Raw genomic sequence first — 27,168 nt, forward strand, 5'->3', positions numbered from 1 at the left:
CTTGGTCATGAACGTAACCCATCTTCAGTGAACCGCGTACAATCATTTGGGGGGGGGGGTGGATTTATTTTCATTTTTCTTTTGCTACTGTTATTCTCTTGTGCTGTTAATTCCTAACAATTAACTATTCCAGTAAAAAAAAGAATTCTGATTTCCTTGCTATCCATCCATTTTGCTTGATAGTGTTTGTTTCATTTTCCAACTATACTAGATTCTCATTTCCACAAGGTTATGGCAGCTCCATAAGGCAACCATGATCAGGTATCAACCTTTTGTCTTCCCAATGCTCTCTTACCCTGCATGTAAGCTAAGAGTTTGAAAAAATGATGGAAGTATACAAATCCACAGCATCAGAAACTTTCAAAGCTGCAGCCAGCACATTACACACTGTTTAAATCAGAGGTGAAACCATCGAAGAACTCCTCTCATTTCTTCCCCACACTATATCCGGAAAGAAGGCTTGCATTGGATGCTTTAGGCTAATCTCAATAGGTTCATTTATAAAATTTGATTCTAGTGCGACTTATATAACTGCACCTGAAACCAAAGCTTTCCACTTCCCTGTTCAAGGTTAATGCTTTTTCACTTCAAATAATACAAAACAATAAAGAAACAAAATTTGAAAATTTCCGGGCAGAAAACCACAAATTTTTTTTTTTTTTCTTTTTTGGACTAAAAACTAACCAGGTGTGTGGATATGAACACTAACAACTAAATTGACTACATTTTTTACTTTCTAGCAGAATGGGAGAGATCATGAGACTACAACAGAACGGCCATTGTTCCGTCCTAGACCGATACCCAACCCTATGGGGACACCATTGGCCTTCCCATGGTTGTTATGGTTGCACTGGGAGTTGTGAGTGTGGCCAAAATGTGCCTTTGAATTGTTAGAATCTACATCAACAGATACGTGGCCATTGATGTTGGTATGGTGAGAATGTACCTCCCCATTTTGCAAGTTTGAATTCCTAGATATCTGCATCATTCCAATCTCATCAGAACGGCTGGGTCCTTCCATGAATTCCACATCCTCATTGTAGCCGTTGATCAAGAAATCTGAACAGTTCTTCCGGATGCCATGATCATAGGGATTTCTGAACCGACCACTGGGCCCTCTTAGGTAGCTATAACGCATAGCATTTGCCATTTCATTTGTTGTAATGTTTCGGGATATCTACAACCAGTAAAAAAGGTAACTCTATCACATATATAATAACTGCTGCAAATAATGTCTCCAAATTTGGAAATAGAAAATAGGTAAGCAAGCATTAAGGAATACAAGCAACCTACATTAGTGGACTGAACCACTGTCCAATTCTGTGTAATTTAGCAGTCCAAGCTCAACCCATTTTATGTCAATTTAAGTTGTGCAATGGGTGGTTCCAGTGGGTACTAATATGATCACCCGTGTTTATGACAAATAAAGCTGCACTTGTTTCCAGTTAAAATCCACATAAAATGGAAATTTTGAAGTAAACTCCCATTTTTATAATGATTCTACTAGATGATTTTCCTTTCACATGGTTTTTTAGCTGGAAACAAAGTAGGGGCCTTAAATAAACCGGTCGATCATTTATCCCAGATATGGATACAATTTTATCATACCCAATTAAGAACGACCCATGTATAGAATGTCGAATTAATTATCGGTTGGATATTGGTAAAGCTATATATATAGAAGATATAGAAGAAATTGAACATATTATAAGATTATATAAATGGCATTTCACATAACAAGAGGTCCATTTGTGGAGAAAGATTTTAGAAAGAAAGGTGAATTAGTAAAAACAGGTTACAGGTATAAAAATAGGAGGTAAAAGAGGGGATTAAAACATAGGCCATTTTTATCGGATATCCAATTAGCGGATCCGAAATTGGATACTTAAACAGATACAGATATGGGTATAAGTTTTCATATCCATCAGATATTGCATATTCGAGTAAATAAACGGACTGAATATGGCTCTAGCTATATTCAGTCCATCAACAGCTGTAAAACAAATGTTTGACTAAAGCATTAAAGCAGCTCTTGCATTCTTAACTCTGATGGTACATCTAAATGCTGATAAATAATTTTAAAAAATATATTTCTGAAAGGATTTCACATACCTGTGAAGCCTGTACAACAGTCAAGATTGCAACACCAAAGAAGAGGAGGAAGTCCACAATCAAAAAAGACAAGATCCCAATATGGCGACTGCCAGCATGACTAATCCATGCTCCAAAAGAAGATGGAGCCATCGGATCCTTCAAGACTCCTGCATTAGGAACAAGCTTTCAAAGCCTTTCACTGGGCAAAACTGATGGTGTCACTAATTTAGAACTTCATCTGGAAAAAGATAAGGGGAGGGGTTGGGGAGGGAGTCAAGAGGACACGTACTTGTAAAAGCGACTACACCAGTAATCACCATTGCAGATACTTCTAGAGCAAGAAACATGAAGAAATCCCATTTATTTTTCTGCAATAAAAATAGAAAAAAAAATTGGTCAGACAATAGGCCAGAGCACAAGTACAGCAGTGCCCATATTCAAAATGAGGAAAGGCAACCATCAAGTAGATCCTTAGGATAGTCTACCCACAGCGCCCACAGAGACATGGCAACTCTGCAATAAGGAGGCACAACCACCTAACAAACACCAACAAAGCTTCAAGTGCCACTATTTCACCCACCAGCTGATTGAAACCATCAAAATGGAACAATCTTACAAGTTCCCTAACAATTTGTAGAGAAAGGATTCAACAGCCTTTAGATAGAGCTTCTGTAAATCATGTTACTTCTAATCTAATACAAGCTTTCCATTTCCCAGAATGGTAGAATCATTTATTAGTAACCTATTAATAGCACTGACATCCTCAATGACCCCCACCTCCGAAATGTATTTCATGATTCAGTGCCATGGTCCAGTGTCCCTTTTATCTACATTACGGTCACGTTATGTTCCACCCACCTTTTCTTTCAGAAATTTGTTCCATCCAACTCTAAAAGATTCGCATTCAAATAAACTGAAGATGCAAATTATCAGCGTCAAAATACCTTGCCAATGCAATTAGAAACCACAGGGCAGTGATGATCAAATTGTTCAACACAACGATCACAGGTGGAACAGTGTTTTGAACGAATAGGCCTGACAATCTGAAAAATAAGACAAAAAGAATGTAAATTAGACATTAGACATAGGAAAATATGTTATTCGGAGGAAAAAAAGCAACATGCAAAGTATTAGAAGCAGCAGGATATAGCACCTTGCATGTCGCACAGAGCTGAGACCAATTCCCAGCAAGCAAAGCAGGATGACCAAGCTCAATCTTCAATAAAGGTTCCTATTGGAATCATATAGGAAAAAGAGACAGTAAATGTTCTGAAAAGGAAAGAAGGGCAAAAAAGTAGCCAAGACAGAAGCCCAGAAGACAGAGAGGAAATAAAATTTCCGTCAGTTTAAGTCTAAATGATGTCTGCTGCCAAGAAATCATTAGGAACTGTGATAAAAAATGGCAAATTAATGAGACTCACATCATCTTTCAGATTCTGGGAATCATGTATATTCATTCTGACATAACCTGGATCCTTCCTAAACAAACAAAATCAGGAAAAATAAGTCCCAGGAAGTGCAAACATGATCATCCAACGACATTATCAGAGTATAGTCCAAAATTGTTTCCATGTGCAACATGTAACTACATATATAAGCAGCAAAGCATAACCCTCCCATGTGACAGATGTTCAATTTTTTCATCTTTTTTTCCCCTCCCTCTACTCCGATAGAACCACAGTTCTTTTGAATCAGGAATAGGATTGGGATTTGGATTTGGACCAGTGCCAGTCAATCCCAACCTAATCAAGGACAAATTGACTAGTCCACTGAAAGGAATGGATGAACCACGGTTAAACAATCCAATCCACCATGTAATAGAGTTTTGATCGGTTATTTGGTCACATTCAACTCTAATCTGGATTGGTGTAGTCTGGAACCAGATCGGCTGACACTTAAAAACATGTGCTGAACTGCATATGTGTGGCAAGTATAATCAGAGAGATTTTTTTCTGACAGATCAGAAGGTGAAATAGAAGAACTTATCAATTACAATCTCTGTATCAGCCACAGTATCAGTAGTCTAACATATAAAGATGAAACTCAACTAAACAAAGCATCTAAGCCTTTTTCCCAACTAAATGGGTTTGGCAACACAGATTCTGTTCCACCATTCGATAGATCTAAAATGTAAAGATAAAAGGAAAGAGTCAACTACATTTCTTCATAAGGTAAAAAGTAAGCAATCAATATCATTGACGAGGAAAGAACAAGGTAAATATTAAGAAAAGTTATCATAAATGTCCACAATACAAACCACTAGTCAAAATATTAGAAAAACAAGGAATAGTACTCATCACCATTTCACCATTTTCTTCTCCCCCCCCCCTTTTTTTTTAATACTAACCATTCTCTTCACCAATCATAGAAGAAAGCATTTAAGCCAATAAATACGCAACAAAAGATGCAGTCATGCAGCAAACGTTCAACATCTAAAAGTGTTTCCGTAATTCAATTAGAGATTGCTTGAAACCAAAAATTATTTACTAGAGAGCATCCTCACAAATATCTACAATATGTTAAAAAAAATTTATAATTAAAGTTATTTTCTCTGCCATTTGAAGAAAAGAGAATCTGATAGGATGAAATGTGAAGCACTTACAAGGGAACACACTTTCAATTTTCAACCCATGGTAGATCCAGAGGTAAATAAAAAACAGATAACTGATGCTCTTTCAAACCTTGAATTTTTTTTTTTTTTTTTTTTTTTTTTTTTGTGGGTGTAGGGGAGGTACTTAACCTTGAATAGTAACTTGAGGAACCACCTTTAATTCAGCCTGATTCTTGGATAATCAAATTAGATACTACCAGGTTACATTTTCAATGATGCATGGTACCATTTTTGTTCAACAACTAAGACCTAGATTTGTGCATCAGTAATAATTGGCATCCAGAGATCTTTTTTTATTGCAATAAAGGAACCCCAATCTATTTAATCAATATATGGAATACTGGACCCAACCACCCCCCCCCCGAGAAAAAAAGTACACTGCTTATTGCCATATTGCAATGGCTACAAAGAATTACCTTTAAGATGCTAACAAATAGTCAATACTACCCCTTTTTTCATAGATAAAATAAAAATGGTCTATAGAAGATACCTGGTACACCTGTAGAGCATCACTAGACCAGCACTTGCAAGAAAAACACCCAACCATGCAAAAAGCCCAAATCCAGCTGTTAACTTCGGCAGGTTTGTTGCTGCAGCCAAATCAAGAAAGGAATAGCCAATGTAAGTTTACTAGATTGGCATTGAGAATGCATAAATTGATTCTTATATGCTGAAGCACTATACCCATGATGACTGAATGAATATAGGTCACTAGCAACATAAGGATTATACACCAAAGTACAGGTGCAACCCCTAGCTTTGCAAATTTCCCCAGGCGGCTGTTTCCATCACAGCGTTTATCAAACAACCTTCTGGCATTCCCCTGTAACACATGAGACCATTTCATGAAGCTCTACAGAAGATAAATTAGGTAATCAACAAGCACCCATCTTCAGATCCTTTTGAAAAACAAATGCACACTTTAAGACTCGAAGAGAGATTGTAAAGTCTCTTAATAACCATAGGTCCATTACTCAATCATTATATAGTTCGATCAAATTTCCTGGTTTAAGATTAAAGTAGTTAGACAATGATTTCGTTATGTGCTTAACTGTCTATAGCCATTTGCAATATTTGTCTAAAATTTTATTTTATACATCAAGCTACCTACACATAGGGGCAACTGATAATTCATGGGAAGAGAACACTAACAAGTCGGAAAAAAAAAAATTAAGCACTTAGCCAGTGTGCATTCCAAACGGGCTTCTTATATCTGGAAGTAACTTTGAAAATCAGGAAGCTCCAATAAGACCCTTTACTTTTTTATAAAAGCAAATTCTATTAAAAGGGACTTGAGGAGCCCTGCCAAAAGAAGAAACCCAGCTGCAATTATTCCATACACAGCCACCCTAGTCCCTATACAATAGACAATATAAATAATTATAAAATAAAAAATAAAAAGAAGCCCAATTGGCTCTGATATCTGACAAAACATGGAAGTCCTTACAATTAGAAGCCTAAAAACTGATATTCTTTTCTTTTTTCCCATTTTTTACCCTTCTGTTTGTGGAAGATAAGTGGGCATCAGAAAAGTCTTTTATAGATGTACTTCTTAAAGAGTCTCAGCCAATCTCACATAACAGGACAGCAGAAACTGCATTTGGGCTGGGTGATAATAATCAAGAAATATTTTGATCCAATTATGAATACTGAAACTCTTAACACATTAACCAACAAAAATTGAAGTGATTTGGTTATAGAATACCTACAAGAAAAAAAGCAACTTGTCTGTGATTCTTATCAGAAGCAAGTTGTGCTGGCGTAAAGCCAGTTTTATCAGTCACCATCAAGTCTTCTTTCTTCCCTGCCTGCACTAGTACTGTGCACGCCTCTAGGTTCCCTCGAATAGCAGCCCAATGCAGGGGGGTACAACCTAATAAAAGAAGGAAACAATAGCAAGTGTTGACATAAAAACTAGAATCTATCTCCTCTAAAGCAGCAGAATGCATCATGACAGCTCAACAAATAAGAGATTAGATTAAGAGAAAACAGAACACACAATATTACCCTCCTTATCCTGCCGTGCCCTATACGCATCCAGAAATAGAAGAAGCCGTATACAATCAGCAAAACCTTTGTAGGCAGCCCTAAGAAGTTCAAAAGAATATAAGACAGTCATTTCAGCTATACCATTAGACACAAGTCTAATGAAGGTAATCATTGATGATCATTAGTATGGACCTCAATGACCATAAGTATGGACCACAAAATGTTTTTTTGACTAAAAAATATTTCAAATTGTCAAGCAGTACAAGCTGTAGAACCCAAACTCTAAAGGATCAAAATATATTTGTGTATGACAGGCATGTGATAGCACCCGACACAAAATATGACTTTCCCAAAAAAGAATTAAGGCACACAGTAAAGTAAGCAATTAGCATGCATATGACATGCATATTAATATGAAAACCTTAATACAAGAAAAGGAGAAAAAGCGATATATAGAATAACCAAATTAAGAGAAAGGATAAGCAGAGATGTGGACCATGTTAGATGCATTAAAAGCGATGATGGTAGAGTACTTGCACGGGATAAGGACATTATGAAGAGATGGGGTGATTATTTTGAGTAAGATAGACATGAAGCCAACACACCTCATGGACAACTACAGTAGGTTGGCGATGTTGGTGTATGATGTCTTGTATTCCGTCGCAGTATAATCCAGGGAGTACTGGTGCATCACCTAGACAGGCAGGATAGCAGTCCCGCTAGCCGATTAGCGGGCCGTGGGGGTTGCAAGGGGGCAGGAGACCCCCTGCATAGCAGGGAGTGCCCCACTTGAATTTTTTATTTGAGGGCAATTGTGTACTTTCCGGATTAGGGTTTTTTCGCTATATATTTGTAGCGAGGGTTTCTTTCTCTGTAATGCAAGCAATACTGAGAGGTGTGAGGACGAGCGTTGTAACCCTATTCTCCATTGATAGTGAAGCAGGATCTCATCTCACCGGGGACGTAGGCAACCTTGCCGAACCTCGTAAAATCCGTGTGCATTGTTTGTTTTGTTTTTCCATTATCTTCTGCATCGTTTTAGGGTTGCGTTTCTACAGGCGATACCGAAGTTAAAGAGGCCAACGAAAGATGAAAGTAGATACATTACCAGGACCGGATGAAAACCCAATTGAAGTGTGGAAGAGCCTAGGAGTACTAGGAGATCCAATACAGAAGTTATTTACCTCCTAACGAGACGTATGGAAGTAATTAGAGCTCACAAAAACACAAAAACACAAAAACGACCTCCATATGGTCTTTATTGACCTAGAGAAAGCCTATGACAGAGTACCTAGAGAACTCATTTGGCATGTCCTAGGGAAGATAAAGGGTTCATTTAAATATGTGGATACAATCAAGGAAATGTATGAGGGAGTGGTGACGAGTGTCAAAACGACTGGGGGCCAAAGCAGCGAATTCCCAATTACCATTGGATTACGATCAGCTTTAAGCCCTAATTTGTTTGCACTCATCATGGATGATCTAATTTGGCACATCCAAGACCAGGTCCCGTGGTGTATGTTTTTTCGCTGATGATATCGTTTCGATAGATGAGAAAGTGGAAGGGATTAATACAAAACTGGAGCTATAGAGATCAAGCTTAGAATCAAAAGTTTTTATGATAAACAAACAAAGACAGAGTATATGATTTGTCCCTTCGGTCAAACCAGGAGAGGTGATGAAGTGGTGAAACTTGAGGACCGAGAGCTACCACCGAGTGACTATTTTAAATACCTAGGGTTAATCATTAACAAAGAGGGTGATATAGAGCATGATGTTTCCCACATCATTAAAGTCTGATGGAAGAAGTGGAGAAGTGTGTCGAGAGAGCTATGTGGCAAACGCATGCCTCTTAAACTCAAGAGAAAATTCTATCAGACAGTAATACGACCAGCTATTACGTATGGAGCAAAGTGTTGGGCAGTCAAGAAGAGTAATTTGAAAAAATTGGGTGTAGCAAAGATGAGGATGTTGAGAGGGATGTGCGGGCAAGACCAAAAGAGACAATAAGGAATGATTGTGCTAGAAACGAGTTGGGGTTGCACCAATCCAGGACAAGCTTCGCGAGAACCGATTGAGGTGGTATGGCCATATTCAACAAAGACCTATAGATGCCCCAATAAGGAAGAGCAACCAGATTCAATCACATGGAGCTAAAAGGAGGAGCATACCTAAAATGACTATTGAAGAAGTAGTAAGATATACAAATAGTAGGGCTCGATTCGTATGACCGCGGATAGTGTTATATGGAGGACAAGGACCCGTGTAGCCAACCCCTTGTAAGGGGATGTTCTAGTGATGTTGATTTAACTACTGCTTTGACTTCTTCTTTTACCTCCTCTTACCTCCTTTTACATCCTTTTGGTGCTTCTTTTTATTCTTATGCCTACTACTATCTTAGACCTGACCAGATCCATGTAGCCGACCCCATTAAGTTGGGATAATGTTATAGTCAATGTTGATGATATGCATATTAATGTGCAAAGTACCCCTTTCCAAAAAATGGTCTGTGTCCCACATTAAGTACAAAATATCAGGGGAAAAAAGATGTCCAATGTCTACATCAACCATATAGGATACTTCATTGCCATATATTGACATTACATATACTCCAGAATTGTCACCGATTTTTCACGTCAAATGTATAGTGGACATATTTCTACTACAACGCTTTCGTGTTACATCAGTTTTACTGGAGGAAACCAGGGGAACCACAATATGCATGATGGATAGGACCATAAATGGCCAAGGGGGTTAAAGCCTTAAAGGCAGATGTCTAATGCAGTTTTGGGGCAACATTACAGCCCGTTTTGATAGGACTTGACTATGAGTTTTTGTATTAAATGTTCTTATTTATAATGGGCTCAACTATAAGGCCCAAATTTTAGATTCATAAGGTGTACACTACATTAGTATATTAAGTAGGTAGTTAGCATTAGTAGTAGGCCCCATTGCTATTAGTTAGAAAGCTATCTTGTCAAATAAAGTTCATCCTATTTGTGGGACCTTGTTGGAGAAGATAAGTTTAGTTTTGAGTTAACTTACGACTCTTTCCAAAGCATCTGCGTATGGAAGAGATTCCTTTTTCAGTTCAAGTCTTTAACTTCTTTTATTGTCAAGTTATTTAGTTAGTTAGGGGCTTCTCCAACAGTCTACAACAATTGGAGAGAGAGAGTTAAGAGTTATCTTTGATTCTCTTTTATTTTACAGCTTTATAAATACATTGTAATTGCTTATCCAATGGAATAGAATTAGTTTAATTAATGGGTTGAAATTTTGTCTCACTCTGATCTCCTCCCCCACCCCCAAGCAACAAAAAAAAATTGGGTATCCCTGCTCTCTGTCCTTTACTCTCTTATGCTCATCACTTGCAGATCCATCAACTGATCTACATCATTTTTTCCATGCAGCCACATATCTATTTCAAGATTTAAAACATGCTTATACTTCCTATTCTAATAGGTCTGAATTTTAAAATCGTCAAAGAACTAAATACGTCTCACAAATATCATAAACATAATTTGTACAATGTCCAATGCATAGCTCATGACCTTATCCAGTTATCCAAGACAGATGTGGCTTCAGAAGGTGATGCAGATCGGATGAAAAATGATCTACAGTGGATGGAGATCAACAACAGCAAAGCCTTATCCCAACTTAATGGGTCGGACAATGGATGGAGATTGATGGGGAAAAAATATAGGGAAGTACAGAAGGGGAACCTGATAGTAATGGTGCCGCAGGAATGAGGGAAGAGGGAGAGACCCCAGGTAAGAGGAAATAGGAAGAAACACAACCTTGGGGACAGAAAGAAGAGAGGAGATCACGGGAAGGGAGAAGAGGGCACAATCCCTTTCATACAAACTAATTCCAATCCATCACTCAAATAGTGTGTTTATAGGACCGAAAAAAGACATATAATAGAAGTCTAACTAACCTAAGCTTCCCTACTTGACTCAAACAATCAACTAACAAAGAAATAGCAACTCAAATAGATAAAGAACCCCTTTCAGCTACATGCTGAAAAAGGGGAGTCCTAAACTGACCATAAAACTAAATTAAACACAACTGGAGATCTGGCTGGCGTCATAGTCCCCAATCCAGCCAGCCACTATTACATTAATATCAAAATAGAATAAAGGTAAGACCCAAAATAAATCCCACAACTAGATTATAGATAAAGTTTCTAAAGACTAGAAAATCTGGAAAATAGGAGAGCCCCAAGCCAAGTAGAAAGCTTCAAACTAGGCTCCACGAATTGGATAAACCTTACAACCCAAATATGAACCGAAACATAAACCATAGGCTCAGTTGAGAACCAGAAATTTGACCCCAAAAAAAACAAAAAAAGAACAGTGATCTTGCTCCCCCATTAGAAGGTTTTTTCAGAAAAACTCCATCTTGTTTATTAGGAGATTTATCTTTTAGACTAGCTAGGTATTTCAATCACATGATGATGTAGATCAAAGGTACTCAAAGCAGTTACAAAGGAGAATAAGAGCCTCCGTAACTCATCTCAGTTGACTCAGCCATGAACTCAGTTCACCCAGTTTTGGTCAATTATGGACCAGAAACAGTCCCCCATCATGAGTCTCCTTTTTAGTATTCCAATTGCTTTGTTTTTTCTTTAATTAGTTACTTGTTATGGTAGGTAATAGAGTTTCAATAAGTGAAAACCTGATCTTGTAAGTAGTTGAGACACTCTCTTAAAGTGTGTTATAAGTAAATGGGATACTCCAAAGAGGTTGTCTACCTAAGGGGTTTCCAATTCCTTGTTGAGTTCCATTGTGACTCTCTTTATTCTCTTCTAATAAATAAAGCATTAGATGTGGCTACAGACCAAATTTTTTTCATTCAATTAGTTATGGCTATTATGAGTAATGTGGTGATACAACTCTATTATTGTTGTGGTGCTTCAGCAGTCTTGTTGTGGTGAATCAACAAGCTGTTTGGTAGTGATTCCAACCACAGTTTGAAATCTCGCCGAAATCTCAGTGGTTTTTTTTTTACCGAAATGAAACTACGTACGAAATAAGATGTATGCAAAGTTTCGGTCGAAATTTCGGTCTTTCGACTGAAATTTCGGAACTATTTCGGTATCTCGCCGAAACGGTACAATTCCCTTGTTATAAATACTCCATCTCGACTACCTCAGCTATTTCTGTGATTTCAGTTCAAGGAGGCTATTTTGAAGGGAAAACACTACTTCCTTCCTCTAATTAGCCACATCATCACATTTTTTGACTTCCATTGGACTCCTACAAGAAGATCTATACATTCAAAGCCTAAAGAATGTAAAGTTCTTTCTCTAAAACCATATTTTTTTTTTATAGTACATAAATACTTGTTGGATGCTTGTAGACTTTTTATATGTTAGACATTAGAGGCCGATCTATGACCTCACGGAGTCAAAAAATTTTTTTGCAACATAAATATTTTTTTATTTTTCTAGTTTAAAAATTCATTTTCCATTAACATAAATTGTTATTTTTTATGCTAAATATTGCTTTGATGGTTGTCAACTATACATATGTTAGTCACCAATGGCTGTTCTACGACTCTATTAGAGTGAAATATTTTTCCAGCGGTATTTATTTATTTTAATTTTCGAAAAATATGAAAAATAGATTAATAATTGAAAATTAATTTTTAAAATAGGAAAAATTTTCTGTTTTGATTTTAAAAATAAAATAAAAATAGGAGATTAATATTAGAGTGTTTTGGAGCGTACTATATGCTTGTTATGTTATACCATCTTTGATTTTGTTGTATTATATCATTAAACTATTTTCTAAAATTGATTAAAAAATATTTTTATATAAGAATAAAATATAAGCAGCTACCATATACTTGAAAGTTAATAATGACATTCTTTTTGCTATGCATCAGCATCAAGGTGACATAAAATGGCTAGAGGAGGCGATGAGGAAGGCGGGAGAAGAGGGAGAGGAGGTGGGAGACATGATGGTAGTCGTGATAGTGGAGAGATTGCATGGAAACACGGAGAACCGATTGATGGCGATAAGAGGCGTACAACATGCAACTACTGTCATAAGAGGTTTATGGGTGGTGGGGCCACAAAACTTAAGCAACATCTGGTTGGAAATTCTTCAAATATGGCTATATGCAAAAAAGTGCCTAATCATATTGCCAAGTCCATAGTTGAAGACATGAAGGGGGAATAAGAGAAAAGCGGCAAAGGAGAAGACAAGGATAGGGTTTGAGGAGGCACTACATGCTCCCGTGCATCGATATAATGATGATAGTGATGAAGACAGCGATGACCCGGTGTATGTGCCTGATGACATAGAAACTGAGCAAGAGGCTAGAGATTGGCGGCAGATGCAAGCATTGAGCCGACAGAGTCTTCATGAGGATATGAAAAGGCGTAGACATGGAGGGGCTGGTTCATCTAGAGCAGGAGGTAATGGATCTTCACAGATCCCTTAGCCCTTTAGGAGATCACAGAGTACAAGGGCAGCCCCACCTCCAGCTCCAATGGTTCTAGCTCGTGTCAACCCCGTTCTACAACAAGATCCCCGTGCGTTCACGAAAAAAGGTAGTAAGCAGCGTAAGATAAAGGGGATGTGAGGAGACATGAAGGCTTATGTTGGGGAGGCAATGTCTAACCCAGCAAACGCCACCACAGGTCCTTATTACTTGCCGATCCTTGATGCTGTGGCTAAGGCCGATCCAGGAATAAAGGAGCCAACTGCATATGAGGTGATGAATTTATATTTGCCTAAGGAGAAGGCTGACTTGAAAGCATATATTGATGAGTTAAAATTTATGTGGAAGAGCTATGAGGTTACCATAATGTGTAATGGTTGGATAGGGCCCACGAGAAAATCCATCATCAATTTTATAGTTTATTGTGATGGTAGAACCATTTTCTTGAAGTCTATTGATGCATCCAAGGAAAGAAAGGATGCAAAATATATTTACAAGCTCTTGAAGGATGTTGTGGAAGAAGTTGGGATACAAAATGTTGTTCAGATTGTGACTAACAATGGAAGTAACTACAAGAAGGCCGGAATTAAAATGATGAACAACCCTAGATTCTAACTCTTTTGGACTCCTTGTGTAGCACACTACATTGACCTAATGTTGAAAGACATAGGGAAAATTAAAATTGTGCAGACTGTGGTTGAAAGGGCTAGGCAAATGAGCACATTTGTCTATAATCATGGTTTTTCATTGAGCCTATTGAGGGAGAAGTGCGAGGGTGACTTGGTCAGGCCCAGTCTCACAAGATTTGCAACCAACTATATTGCACTCCAAAGTTTTAAATCCAAGAAAGTTGGTCTTCAATCCATGTTCGCATCTAAGGAGTGATTTGATTGGAAGGAAGTAGGATCAGCTAGTGGTAGGGAGGCATAGGCAACCATTTCATCAGAGGAGTGTAAAGTGGTTAAAATCTTGGCACCAATTATTGGCGTGCTGAAGTTGATGGATTCTGCTTTCAAACCCACCTTGCCAAGCATGTGGGCTGCTATTGCAATGATGAAGGAAAATGTCTATGCTGCCAACCCACGTGGAAGTAGGAAATTTGTGGAAATAATAGAAGACCGTTGGGAGCGCCAGGTTTCGCATTCGTTGCATAAGGCTAATAAGCAAAGCTGAATACATTCTTTTATGTGATATAAAAATGTATTAATGTTCACATTGACATTAATATGTTTTCTCACATTTAGCATACTATTTAAACCCTAGGTATCAGTACAGCAAGAGACTTGCATTGGATCTGGATCTTCTAGAAACAATGAAGCAAGTGGTTGCCAAGTTACAATCAAACCCCGATCTACAAGCCAAAGCCAATATTGAGGTTAGTTTTGTACTACTATTACTATTATACTATAGGAATCTAAATTTCAGTACAATGGTTGTTAACTAGGGTCATATTTGTAAATTTGTTATAGACGAAAGAATTCAGGGATGCATTAGGCAGCTTCAGGTCTCCCGCCGCATATGCGGGTCGTACGAATACTAATCCTGGTATGAAATTCAAATTTTAGTATGTTACTTATACAAGTGTTAAGTGTTTTGGAACATAAATAATCTTGTACACTTGTTGTAACTTATAATGCAGCTGAATGATGGGTGTTATATAGGGGTTCGTCTCTGGAATTGCGGAAGATTGCCATCAAAGTACTCTCCCAAACATGTTCTGCATCTGGTTGTGAGAGAAATTGGAGCACATTTTCACTCATCCATTCGAAGAGGCGGAATTGATTGGGTTCACAACATTTGAATGACTTGGTGTATATGCATTATAATATGAGACTGAGGATGCAGCACATACACATGGGTCAGGATAATGATAGGGGCTAGATCGAGCTGGTTGATATTTTCCAGATCGACTCAGATGATGAGGATCCCCTAATGGATTGGGTGAGGGATAGAGGCGAGCCATTGATGGATCAGCCGGGAGGTAGGTCGGACCCATATCTAGTGCGAGAGATGGCGGTCAATGTTGATGATTATATGGCATCAGATGGAAGGATACATTCACAGACCCCTCGACCATTCGAGCCTGCACCTGGTAGGAATGATGATGATGATGATGACAAAGAGGATTGGTCCATTTCATCGAGTGGTAGTACCCAAACCCAGACACAGACACACAGACATGGTGATGGTGATGGTGATGGTGATGGAGATGGAAGAGGTGACAAAGAGGGTGATGATGGTAGCGACAGTGATGGTGATGACGATGATGATGGTGATGGTGATGGGGGAGGTGGTGGTGATACATTTGAAGGAGTTTGAGAGTAGTATGAGCAGGCCGATCCACAGCTAAAGCCGGTACGATTCACTAGGGAGAGTCAGTTTGAGTATACCACACAAGATTCTCATCATGGTACACATCCATCAGGTGGAGGGAGGAGTTCAGGTTACAGTAGAGGGCCTCGTCGCTGATTCGGTGAAGGGCAACAAGATTGTATGGACATTGATAGTCTATCTACTTCTATTGGTGGAATGAGTTTGAGTGGAAGGGATAGTCATCCAGATAGTGAGAGTAGAGGGAGTGGGCAATGGCATGTCCCATCATTTACTAGAGGGAGCACCTAGTCGCACTACCATAGACCTTATGGTCAATTCACTAGGATGGGGCATACATCTGGTCCATCCATTCCTAGTAGTAGTTCTGACTATGGCTCCCAGACCCAGTCACATGGTAGTGGCTTTGTGAAAACTTTATTCTCATACCCAGCTGTCCCAGCCAACCCATACACGTTGCCGAATCCATCAGTTAACAATAACTCAATGGCAGGTTCTTCTTCTTCATACTATGGTGGTGATACGTAGCATCGGATAGGTTACCTTCAGTATGTAGATGACTCAGTCTTTTTAGCAGCTGTGGAGGACTACGTTCGATTATTCTCTCAGACTATGACGTGGCATGCATTTGTGGCGCAGTCAGAGGAAAATGCACGTCATTTCTTTCGTACTGAGCATGGAATCCAGCCAATCCGTCATAGTTCTTTCCAGTAGATAGTAGATACTACATAATCATTATGATTACTGTTGTACACTTGTACTGTTATGTAAGTTACATGCTCAGTGTTTGCCTTCAACTGGGACATGTGGATTAAGGAGTTGCATAGTATACTACTCTAATACTCTAAATATTAGCTAATTAATGTTGATGTATGTTTGATCATGGCTTAAATGCATTATTTATTTGTTTTACTATCATATTACATCTTGTTCTAGCAATGAAGTAGGTACAATTTCCAGAACAATTCAACGATTGATGCCAAACAAAGGTACAACTCTAAAACAATATCATGTTCTAATATTTTTACATTTTTATGTTCTTAGCATGTTTAATAACCTTAAAATAGGCTATCCCCCAAATTTCAGGTCAAAATACCGCCGTTTGACCACCGAAACAGCCAACCAAAAAAAAAAAGCATTGTTTCTGCAGAAATCTTGCCGAAATTTCGGTGGTCATGAACCCACCGAGATACCGAAACGAAACGAGATTTTAAACCTTGATTCCAACTGAAACCAGAGGTAGTGATGCCATCGGTGACAAGAGAAGTGTTTCAAGTAAATATGTGGAAACAATTAAAGATATGTATATTGGTGTGGTGACTAATGTAAGAACTATGTGGAAGATAGGGTAGTGAATTCCCAACTACAATTGGATTATATCAAGGATCAGTTTTAAGCCCATATTTGTTCGCGCTAATCATAGATGAGTCAACTAGATACATTCAAGATCAGATCCCTTGGTGTATGCTTCTTGCTGATGATATTGTTTTGGTGGATGAATACAAAAGAGGGATAAATGCCAAGTTGGAATTACAAATATCAACCTTGAAATCAAAAGGTTTTAAGACAAATGGAAAAAAACACAGAGTACATGGTGTGTAACATAAGTAACAATAAGATTAAAAGTGAGGTGGTGAAAATTAATGATAGGGAGTACCGCAATGTGAAAATTTTAAGTACCTACGTTCAATCATAAATAAAGGAGAAATAAAGAATGATGTTGCACAAAGAATTAAAATAGGATGGATGAAGTGGAGGGGTGCGTCTGTAGTATTTTGGAAAAGACGTATTCCATTAAAACTCAAAGAAAATTTTATAAGACAATTATACGACCAGCAATGATTTGTTGGACAGTGAAGAAACAATGTATAGATAAACTTAGTGTAACTGAAATGAGGATATTAAGATGGATGAATAGTAAAATCAAAAAGGATAAAGTAAGGATTGAAAAAATTAGAGATAATATAGGAGTAGTTCCGATACATGATAAGCCGCAAGAAAGTCATTTAAGGTGGCATCAACACGTGCGATGGAGACCTTCAAATGCTCCAGTACGGAGGGGTGATTTGATTAAGATTGAAGAAACTAAAAGAGTAGGGGTAGGCCTAAAATGACTCTAGGAGAAACGATGAGGAAAGACATTCAAAGCTTAAGAATAGTAACAAGTATGGCCTTGAATAGAGCGGATTGGAAGAAAAGAATCCATGTAGCCAACCCCATTTAGTTGGGATAAGGTTGAATTGAGTAGATATTTCTCTCCTCTTCTTCTTTTCCTGAAAATCTGACTTTAATCAAGTATTCTATGCTATATTCAATCATTGATTTCATGGTCTAATTGCAACAAACTTTATGACTTCAGTTTGATTCTCACCTACTGTTTATTACTTCTATACTGTCGGACTGTTTTTTCCCTGAATCCATTAAGTTCTGGAATTGACATCTACTTCTATTCTTAAGTTTCGGAATTCCTGTCTACAGTGTGATGCAGACCAACCAGCATGTACCTGGTCCAAATTCTGGGTTTATCAGCACCCAGTGATTTCTGCCCCAAATAAAGGGATTTATTTACAGAATTAAAATAGGAGATCGATCAATTATTTAAGGAGATATTTTATGTCCTATTTCCTATTATATAGAGCAGTCTATTTCCAGCACATTATGAGGTGATTGATTAGTTTTATTTGGAGATTGTCGTTAGCTGACGGCCATCCTGTCATGAAGGGGTTATTTTCCAGAATTGAACAGATATTGATCAGCTATATTGGGAGGATATTTCATGATCAAGTGGGCTAGTGAATGGAAATTGAAGACTCAATCGCCAATACGAGGACTCCTACAGATGTTATAATTAGTTTTCTTAGATAGGTTTCTATTGGGATTGGTTCTGTTCTAGTTCAATCAGTTAACTAACATGTAAATCTGAATTCAAAGGTTAGTTAGTATTTAACTTCCTACTTAGATTAGAACTTTTATTTGGTTCTCTTTCAATATATTTGTAAGAGCCATTAGCTAAAGATAATTGAGATAATGAATGTTTGAAGTTTTCCTTTAAGAAGCTGTGCGATTCAGTTGAGAGGTGAGATGCCTTGAGGAGGTGAGAGGCCCAGGAGAGAATGAAAGGCTCAATCCAAATCTATCTATTTTCTATCTTCTTTTTTACAGCAGGAAACTACTGAATCTCACCACCCAACCCTTGGATTAGACTGAGATTTTGGCTTGCTGTTCTCTACCTCAAGAATAGTTCGACCACACTTTTAGTCAGATCAGAATCCCTGTTCTGTTGTTATTAATTCTGCTCCTATTCTGGTTCTGTGATCTGTTTTGAGGTTCCTTCAGTGGCAAATTCTAATAGATTTCTGAATCCACCAGTTGGATTAAGATCTGTCCTTGATACTCTGTTCTCTATTGTTAAAGTTACCATTAACCAGATTTTGGGCCGCATCTGATCTGTCGATATCTATATGCATTCAAATATGGATTTGTCTAGTGTTTGCGATTCTGGTTTATTGGGGAATTCTGAACCTAGTCTTTAGGTGGATTTAAACAGCATCACATGATATAGAAGGTGCTCCATTGTGATTAAGCAGTCACAGGTTCGAGTCAGGAATAAGCCTCTTGGTGAAGCAGGGGTAAGGTTGCTCCATGATATAGAATTCTCTAAGCCTCATCAACAAAATGTTGATTGGCATTATTTTCAAAATATGTTGCACGATAAGCAGAACTTTGGAGCGAGTATATCCAAAAATATATGCTTTTTTATTAAAAAGAATCCATAAAAATACAGATATTTAAATAGAACAAGTTTGCTGATCAAGATTTCTAACAAAGGATATTGGGGTTGTACATGTTGGAACCAAGGATCAACATCTCAATCTCAAGGCCAGTTTCAACCAAGCCCAAAACCGAAATATGGGTCGAAAAGGTTGAAACCAGGTATTTTCGGGCAAAACTCAACATGTCATGGGATGGTCAAAACTGGTCGAAACTACTGAAATGTGCAAAATATGGATAAAACTGGTCGAAACTTGGTACGGGTCAGCATCAACTCAAGGTTTCTGTCGAAACTGAGATGATGAACTATTTCTACAACAGAGATGGAAGCTCAAAGGCTCTCTACATATCTGCCATAACATCGTCCATACCTGTGAAAATTGTTAGCCTCACCTTGGAAAGAAAAACACTAGTTTGCGAACAATTCTTTTTCCCTACAAGTTAAGTTTAGACACTCCCAACAGCTAGTAGCATTACTGGGTCATGAGTCAACTACGCAGTAGGCAACACTTAAGTGTTCAGGCGCTTAAATTCACATAAGCAATCCAACCCAGGGGGGGGGGGAAGAATAGGTCTGTCCAATTGACATCTGGATCACCCATGTCATCAACCCAACGAAATAGGAGACTCATCTAGTAAAGAGACTTGGACAATCCAGTTCGGAAACCGTTTCTCATATTGACATGTCACAGGCACAAAGCATCATACAAAGTCAAAACTCAAAAAAATAATTGAAAGTAAGTAGCTGAGTCAATATATTATTGTTCAAGAAACAAAAAAGGTGTAGGACAATGCTGTATGTACCAGTGTAGAGGACTTCTTCCATCATTATCAGGTACATCACGATCAGCATTCCATTTCATAACAATATGATAAAGGAAAGCTGTTTGACCATATTGTGCTGCAACATGAGTTGTCTGCATTAAAGTGAAATTAAAGATGCAACTGTTGCTCAGAAACTATGTTGTACACATACTTCAAGACTAAAGAGAAATTGAAATCAAAGACATTGGAAAAGAAAAACAGCAGAATTCAGCCTCCTGTAGAAATAAATAATTTACTAAACAATACGCTATAAACAGGACAAGTAGATTTAGGAGTTTCGTAAGAGATGTATGCCCTCCAAGCATACATATTGCTGAAATTGCTGGCAGTGAATTGATTATTATCCCTGAATCATTTGGAGTAAGCCACCAAATCCTAAGCAATCAGATGAGACCGATATGTGGTAATCATCTGACATGTAACTTAAGCCAAACAATTTGGTTTTATGCCAGGCATGGCTCGAGGTCTCAGCGAGATCTTGGTCTCCGCTCGGTTTTTCTCAATTTCGGGAGATCTTGAGACAAGACGACCTACAAGGCTACAATACACCAAAAAAAAAAAACCTCGATGGAGATTTCAGTTTCGGACCAAAATCTCGGCCTATTTTTTGTTTCATGCCAACTTATGTGGTATATAAATACCTTATTTCAACCCAGTCTCGATGAACTCAACATTTCTCATCTTGGTTTGAAGAAATCACCCCCAAATTTGGTTTTTGATGCAACTTTTGGCGAAATCATACGCAAAGAGGTTGAAGCAAGCGAATTCATAGCTTAAAAAAAAAAATAAAAAAAAAAATTGATTTTCTTGCAAAAGAAAATATTTTGAAAAAAATATAGTTAAAAGTCATTGTTTGCAACTCATTTTTATATATGTTGGACACCATTGGCTGAAGTATTGTTTACTTTAATATATATGTCTCTTTCTAACAATTACTAACAAACCATGTATGACACCTAACTTATTAAATGGTTTATAGTTTGATATCTTTTAATTCCTCATGCTTATTATTTAAGTTGTTTTACTTGAATTATAAGTGTTCTAGTAGTACTAAATATTTTGTGGAATAGCCTAGGGTAGAGCTAGGGGCAGGCCTAAAATGACCATAGGAGATGTGGCAAGGAATTGATCGTGTCCCAAGTATGACCTAGGATAGAGCCTATTGGAGGTCAAGGATCCATGTAGCTGACCCCCATTTAGCTGAGATCTTCCTAACTTATTGGGTTGTGACTCTTTCCTCTTATTCTCATCTTCCTACTCTCATCTTTCTTTTCCCATCTCTCATATTTCCACCTCTTCCTTCCCCCTCTTTCTTTTTGGACTTTAGTCTATTTTGTTTTGTTTGGATTCATGCAGCCAACCCCATTAAGTTGGGATAAGGCTGAATTTGTTGTTGTTGTAGCCTAAGGTAGAGCTCACCTACATAGCAGACTACCAATCTAGGTCCAAAGTCAACATACCATTTTGGGTTTGAATTTTTAAGATATAATGCTTAAAAATGCCTAAAATAGGTTAGATGACAAGTTTCAAGACCTAACTTGGCTATATGGCCACCAATATCCAACCCTGAAACTTTCTATCAAAAAATGCATGGTTTCGGCGAGATCTCGGTAAAATCGGTTTTGGGCTTGACCGAAACTGAGACCTTGAACAATGATGCCAGGTAGATCTATGATAGAAGCTATTTACTTACTCAGGAGGCTTACGAAAAGATTTAAACCTTGCAAAAAAGATCTCCATATGTCTTTTATTGAATATATGTATGAGGGCGTGGTGACTAGTGTGAGAACCATGGGAGGTCAAAGTAGTGAATTCCTAACTACAATTGGACTACATCAAGGGTTAGCTTTAAGTCCTTAATTATTTGCACTCATCATGGATGATTTCACCATGAACATTCAAGACGAGGTTCCAAGGTGTATGTTAATGCTGATGATGTTATTTTGGATGAGACATAAACAAGGATTAATGCAAAATTGGAGTCATGGAGATCAACAATAGAATCAAGAGGCTTTAAGATAAGTAAAACAAAGACTAGTATATGATGCATAACTTTAGTAACAATACAATGGATAACGAAATGGTGAATATTGAGGGGGGGAGAGAGAGAAAGAGAGGTACCGCAAAGTGATCATTTTAGATTTTGGGGTCAACCATGAATAAAGACGGTGATATAGAGACTAACGTTTCAAAAGAATTAAAGTGAGATGGATGATGTGGAGAGGTGCGTCCGAAGTATTGTGTGACTAAAGGATTCCTTTAAACCTTTAAAGGAAATTCTATGAGATTGTCGTACATCTGGCTATGATGTATGTCGGGCAATTAAGAAGGCGTCATACAGATAAATTATGTGTAGTAGAGATGAAGATGTTAAGATAGATTTCATGGTAAAACTAAAGGATTACGTAAGGAATGACCATATTAGAGGTGACTTGGGAGTTGCTCCAAAAAATTCGTTTGAGGTGGCAAGACAAAGGCAAAAAAAAGCCTTGGGATGCTCCAGCAAAGAGGAGTGATCTGATTCAGTTTAAAGGAACTAAAAGAGCTAGGGGAAGGCCTAATTTTACAATGGGAGAACTGGTGAGGAAAGACATGCACAGTTTAGAACTCATCCCAGGTTAAACCTCGAATAGAGCTGATTAGAGGGATAGGATCCATGTAGACAACCTCATTTAGGTGGGATTTTTCTGAGTTGTTGTTGTGTCCCTCTCCTTTTACTTTTACTTTTATTTTTGGCTTTGCACGGATCCATGTAGCCAACCCCATTTAGTTGGAATAAGGTTGCTTTGTTGTTGTTTTCAACTTAAGCCAACCATATTTGGCATAATAAAGTGAATAATACAAACATCCTGTCCAAACATAACTCAGATTTTCATGTACAAAAATTGAATGCACCTCGTTTCTAAGAGCATCCAGCGGTAATAAAATATATCCAAGAAAAACAAAATATAAAGATTATAGAAGGAATATATAAGAGCTGCTTAGTAGACCTTAAATTTCCAAGAAATAGTCCGGACCGGATTGGATTATCGATTCTCCAAAGAGCAGAATAAAGCATAGGTCAAGAATGCCTGGAATAAGTGATGAGAAAAGACGTGCATGGATTAGGGATTTAGGGTTGACATTAAGTATAGCTGTGAAACGAGTTGATTGGTGAAGGAGAATCTATGTAGCCGACCCCCGTTTAATTGGAATAAGATAAGTTGAGTTGATTGTGGGAGATTTATGATGCTGACTTTGAATCTGTTTATCGAACTCTGTGATTGAGAATTTTCTCTATCACCTCATGTTTTCAATTTCAAATTCTACCAAGTAGTTGATACCATCCTATTCCTATTCCATGCAGGTTTGCTTCTAGGCTGTCAATTTGCTGAAATCGACACCTGTAAATATTTATCTGATTCTGCTGGATTTAATAAAATAACATCAACTTAGCATTGTGATTAATATTCTGCAATATGATCTTTCATCAGTTTCTTATTTTGGCTCTTTTGCCCTCTCCTAGTTACAGTAGGAATCCTCCATTAAACCAGACCTGCCCATTGGACTAACCTGGGATTTTCAGCGAGGGTTTCCTTCACTAATATGAAAAATCAACCTGAATTTCAGGTACATCTGATTGCTGAATTTTGTTATATGTTATTTCATTCAAAAACTATTTTCCTATCTCTCTGATGCAGATTAATCATCAAAAAATACTTATTTTATTAGGAATAAGCCTAGGGTTGGGTTCCATACATGTTGGGCTTTTGATCCCATGTGTTTTGAGTGTAATAGACCACTTTTATGGGTCTAAAACGGGGGCTCTAAGATTGAGTACGGGATTACTAGTTAGTTTCCATTTTCATTAGTTTCCTTTTTAGTTGGACTTGATTTGAGTTATATTTGTTTCCTTAGGAGTCAAGTTATTAATTGAGTCAAGTCATTAGTAGTTAGTTTCCTTTTTCAACTAGTTTCTAATTTCAGTTTTTAGTAACTATTGTATTAGGAGAATATTTGGTTTCCTTTTTTAGGAACCTTCTATTTTGTAATTCCCTCCCCCATTAACATTATAAATAAAGAAGAGGAGACTCCTAAAAGCCTATAATGATTTTGATAAAAAAAATAATGATTGTTGCTATTGTCTTCTTCATAAAGTGTTGTTGTTTGATCCAATTGACTCCTTGCGGCATGAAATCCAGGAAGTCTACTTCAAGTATTATTCTCTTAAGTTTTTATATCTCTTTCAAAACTTATTAGGGCTGCAAAACCAGGTATGTAATCTATCACTCTGCTGCCCAGAAAATTTTCCAAAACAGAGCATCCGCCCCTGCTGGAATGACCAGATCTGAGTATCCGATTAGTCCAGTTTTTTGATCAAAGGTTCCTCCCCATACCAGTGAGGATCAACCCAAATATTGGCTGATTCTGCTCAGCCATTGATGAGGTATTAGAAATCTCCAGATTTTCGTCTTTTAGTAAACTGAAGTTTCTATTTTCTGCATTCTGGTTCTGATGGTTTGAATAGTGTTTCTGGACTGCTGTTCTTAATATTCTGTTAACTTAAATCTGAACGGACTCCCATCTGTTCCTGGTTTAGTTCTAAGAATCATTGTTGGATTGGAGTCTGCTGTTATTCTCTTGAGATCAATAATCTGCTGTACTGCTGAATATCTGTTCTGATTCCTGAAGACTGTTAGCACTTTAATAGTCTCTGGATTAGTTCTAAACGGCTACTGGTTTGTTTAATCCTTGTGTTGCTGTTCTGTGGGTTTGGTACTGTTTCTGGGTTGTTGCTGAAGTTAATTTCTGATACATGGTTGGGGTTGGTTTTGGTTGTTCTTTATTTTAAAAGTTCCTGCAGTTTTGGGTCCAATTGGGTGTCCAATTTAGTCCTACATTACTCTCTGTTTTTGATCCTGTTTGGTACTGTTTTATTCCTCTAACTCAGTACTATTATCCGGCATTCTGGCCTACTAATTCATAATGCAATAAAGACTGACCAAAGTAAAAAAAAAAAAAAAAAAAAAAAACATAAACTAAATACCAAGAAAAAGCAACAATCATGAATGGAGACTGGGTACGGACAGAGAGACATGAATGGATAGCAGTTTAAAAGCTGAAACTGGGTTACAAGCACCCTGTAAGTGCAGCCAAACAGCAACCATGTCAAACAAGAAAACTCACAGCCTCCTCCTATGCCAATAAATCATCCTACCTCACCGTAATAACTATCTACTGATTTGCATACTCAAGCACTTCCAAACTTACTTTAGATTGAAACAGAAGTCAAAATCTACATTGATAATAACAGTGAATGTGCCAGTGGCATTTTTGCCTCAAAATTTTCCACTTGGGGCTCCAGTATCAAGCACCAGACCAACCATAATGCAATGTTTATACACGCAGAAAATCATGTCCTCGTCCAATCAAACTAATGAGGGTGAAATAAACTGTACTGTGTGAAATTGAAGTCTGCTTTACATTTAATAGTCCTGAAGCTATGTTCTTTGAATTGAGTATCAACATCCTTCTACAACGCAGTTATACAGACAACCGCGGACAATGAATGCACACATGACACATGCTCGCAAGTTATGATAAACCGCTTAAGCATGCTTATTAGTAGCCCTATTCAATGTGCCCTTCCCTAGAAGCCCTATTCAATGTGCCCTCGCCCAGTTACCAGGAACCAGGTCATATGCTCTACTTTTCTTTAATCATAACACTTAGTATTATTACTGGCCCTATTCAATGTGACCATCAACCAATTACCAGGAACCATATCATCCTTTCTACGTTTTGTTGGTACTGGGTGTGTTTAATCATGATGCTTACTCCTTGACCTTTAAAAGAAAAACATATCTTCAATGAACCATCCACAATGATCAAGGGAAGACTAACCTGGTAACCATATGAATCAGTAGTATCTACACGAGCACCCTCCTGGAGTAATAGCTCGGCAGCCTGGATTGCTCCCCTCACAGCACTCCAGTGCAGAGCTGTTTGCCCAGTGTGGTCGGTTGCATTGACATCTCCTCCATGCTGGCAAATGAAGGAGAAAAAACTATCAAATACTGAAAGTACACAAAAAGGGAGGAAGAAAATTTTGAAACTATTAACTTCAGTTACCACATCCAACCGAAAGCAACAAGAAACTTCTATTCCAATACAGTTGTTAAATAAAAAACAAAATTAACTGTGATGTGTCTAATCCACAAATCAAGTAGTGATTACTATGGGCCAAATAGGAAAAAAAGAAAAATCACACTGCGTAAGTTCAAGAAGACACGAACTATGGAGATTGGGGGGGAGGGGGGGCAAAACAAAAGGTCAACTTCTTGAAATCTCCCAAAGATGAGAAGAATGGAACCATAGAATAAATAAAGAAGAAGAAGAAAAAGACAAATGAATTCAGCTGTAACTTCAAATATTCAATCAATTGAGTCCAAAGTAGAAGTACAATGTATCGTATCCAATACCTCGATAATATACTGAGCGGCGGCGGTTCTATTGTTCAAAGCTGCCCACTGCAACGCATAATACCCACTCCCATCCGGCTCAGATACTGAACACCCTTTGCTCTCCACCAACCTCTGCAACTTCTCCAAATCACCATATGCCGCGGCAGTATACACATCGTTCCGAATACTCTCGTCGCCTGCAACTATACCTATCGTCCCCGTGGAAATTCCACTGTTCGCAACCGTCTGGCATTCGCCTTCATCAACGACCTCAATCTCGGATGCCATATCTATTCAGAGGATCAATCCGATTCATCAGAATGAATCCACCATTTATGCAATCCAAGACAGAGGACTATGTAGATTTCTGTCTCTCACCCCCTCTACGTTGTGTATTCAAATTTGGTTGCTCTCTAGGGTTTTTTTGAAGGAGGGAAATACCGGAGAATCAAGAATGGGAGAAGAGAAACATGTAGGCAAGGCCGGCGAGCCGCCGCCCGTGTGGACTGGGCTGGGTTGATTGTGGTCTCTCCGTCAGATTCTTTTCTAACCCAACACGGAAAAACCAGAAATCGAAAGACCTTTTCTTTTTCTTTTTCTTTTTTGTTCAAATCAATTAATCAAGACACCAACCAGTTACAATCTATTTGCACC

The 27,168-nt window shown here is 37.9% G+C and overlaps 1 protein-coding gene across 3 annotated transcripts; it reads right to left on the reverse strand.

Moving 5' to 3' along the window:
* Positions 1–101: 101 nt before the first annotated feature.
* Positions 102–27,168, reverse strand: LOC122083144 (protein S-acyltransferase 24-like). Of its 3 annotated transcripts, none has more exons than XM_042650855.1 (14): positions 26,533–27,168; positions 25,955–26,095; positions 20,051–20,163; positions 6,713–6,792; positions 6,415–6,578; positions 5,390–5,528; positions 5,196–5,295; positions 3,516–3,573; positions 3,248–3,325; positions 3,039–3,137; positions 2,384–2,462; positions 2,113–2,261; positions 947–1,177; positions 102–296 (listed from the first exon to the last, which is right to left on the reverse strand). In XM_042650855.1, exons 1-14 carry the CDS (start codon positions 26,800–26,802, stop codon positions 258–260), a joined length of 1,740 nt encoding a protein of 579 aa, XP_042506789.1. In that variant the 5' UTR covers positions 26,803–27,168; the 3' UTR covers positions 102–257. The 3 variants fall into 3 exon arrangements, with proteins under 3 accessions (XP_042506789.1, XP_042506788.1, XP_042506786.1); XM_042650854.1 differs by lacking the exon at positions 102–296 and adding an exon at positions 471–561; XM_042650852.1 differs by lacking the exon at positions 102–296 and having other exon boundaries at positions 471–1,177; positions 26,533–27,165.

This window comes from Macadamia integrifolia, chromosome 7 (assembly GCF_013358625.1).
Source record: "Macadamia integrifolia cultivar HAES 741 chromosome 7, SCU_Mint_v3, whole genome shotgun sequence".
NCBI lineage: Eukaryota > Viridiplantae > Streptophyta > Magnoliopsida > Proteales > Proteaceae > Macadamia > Macadamia integrifolia.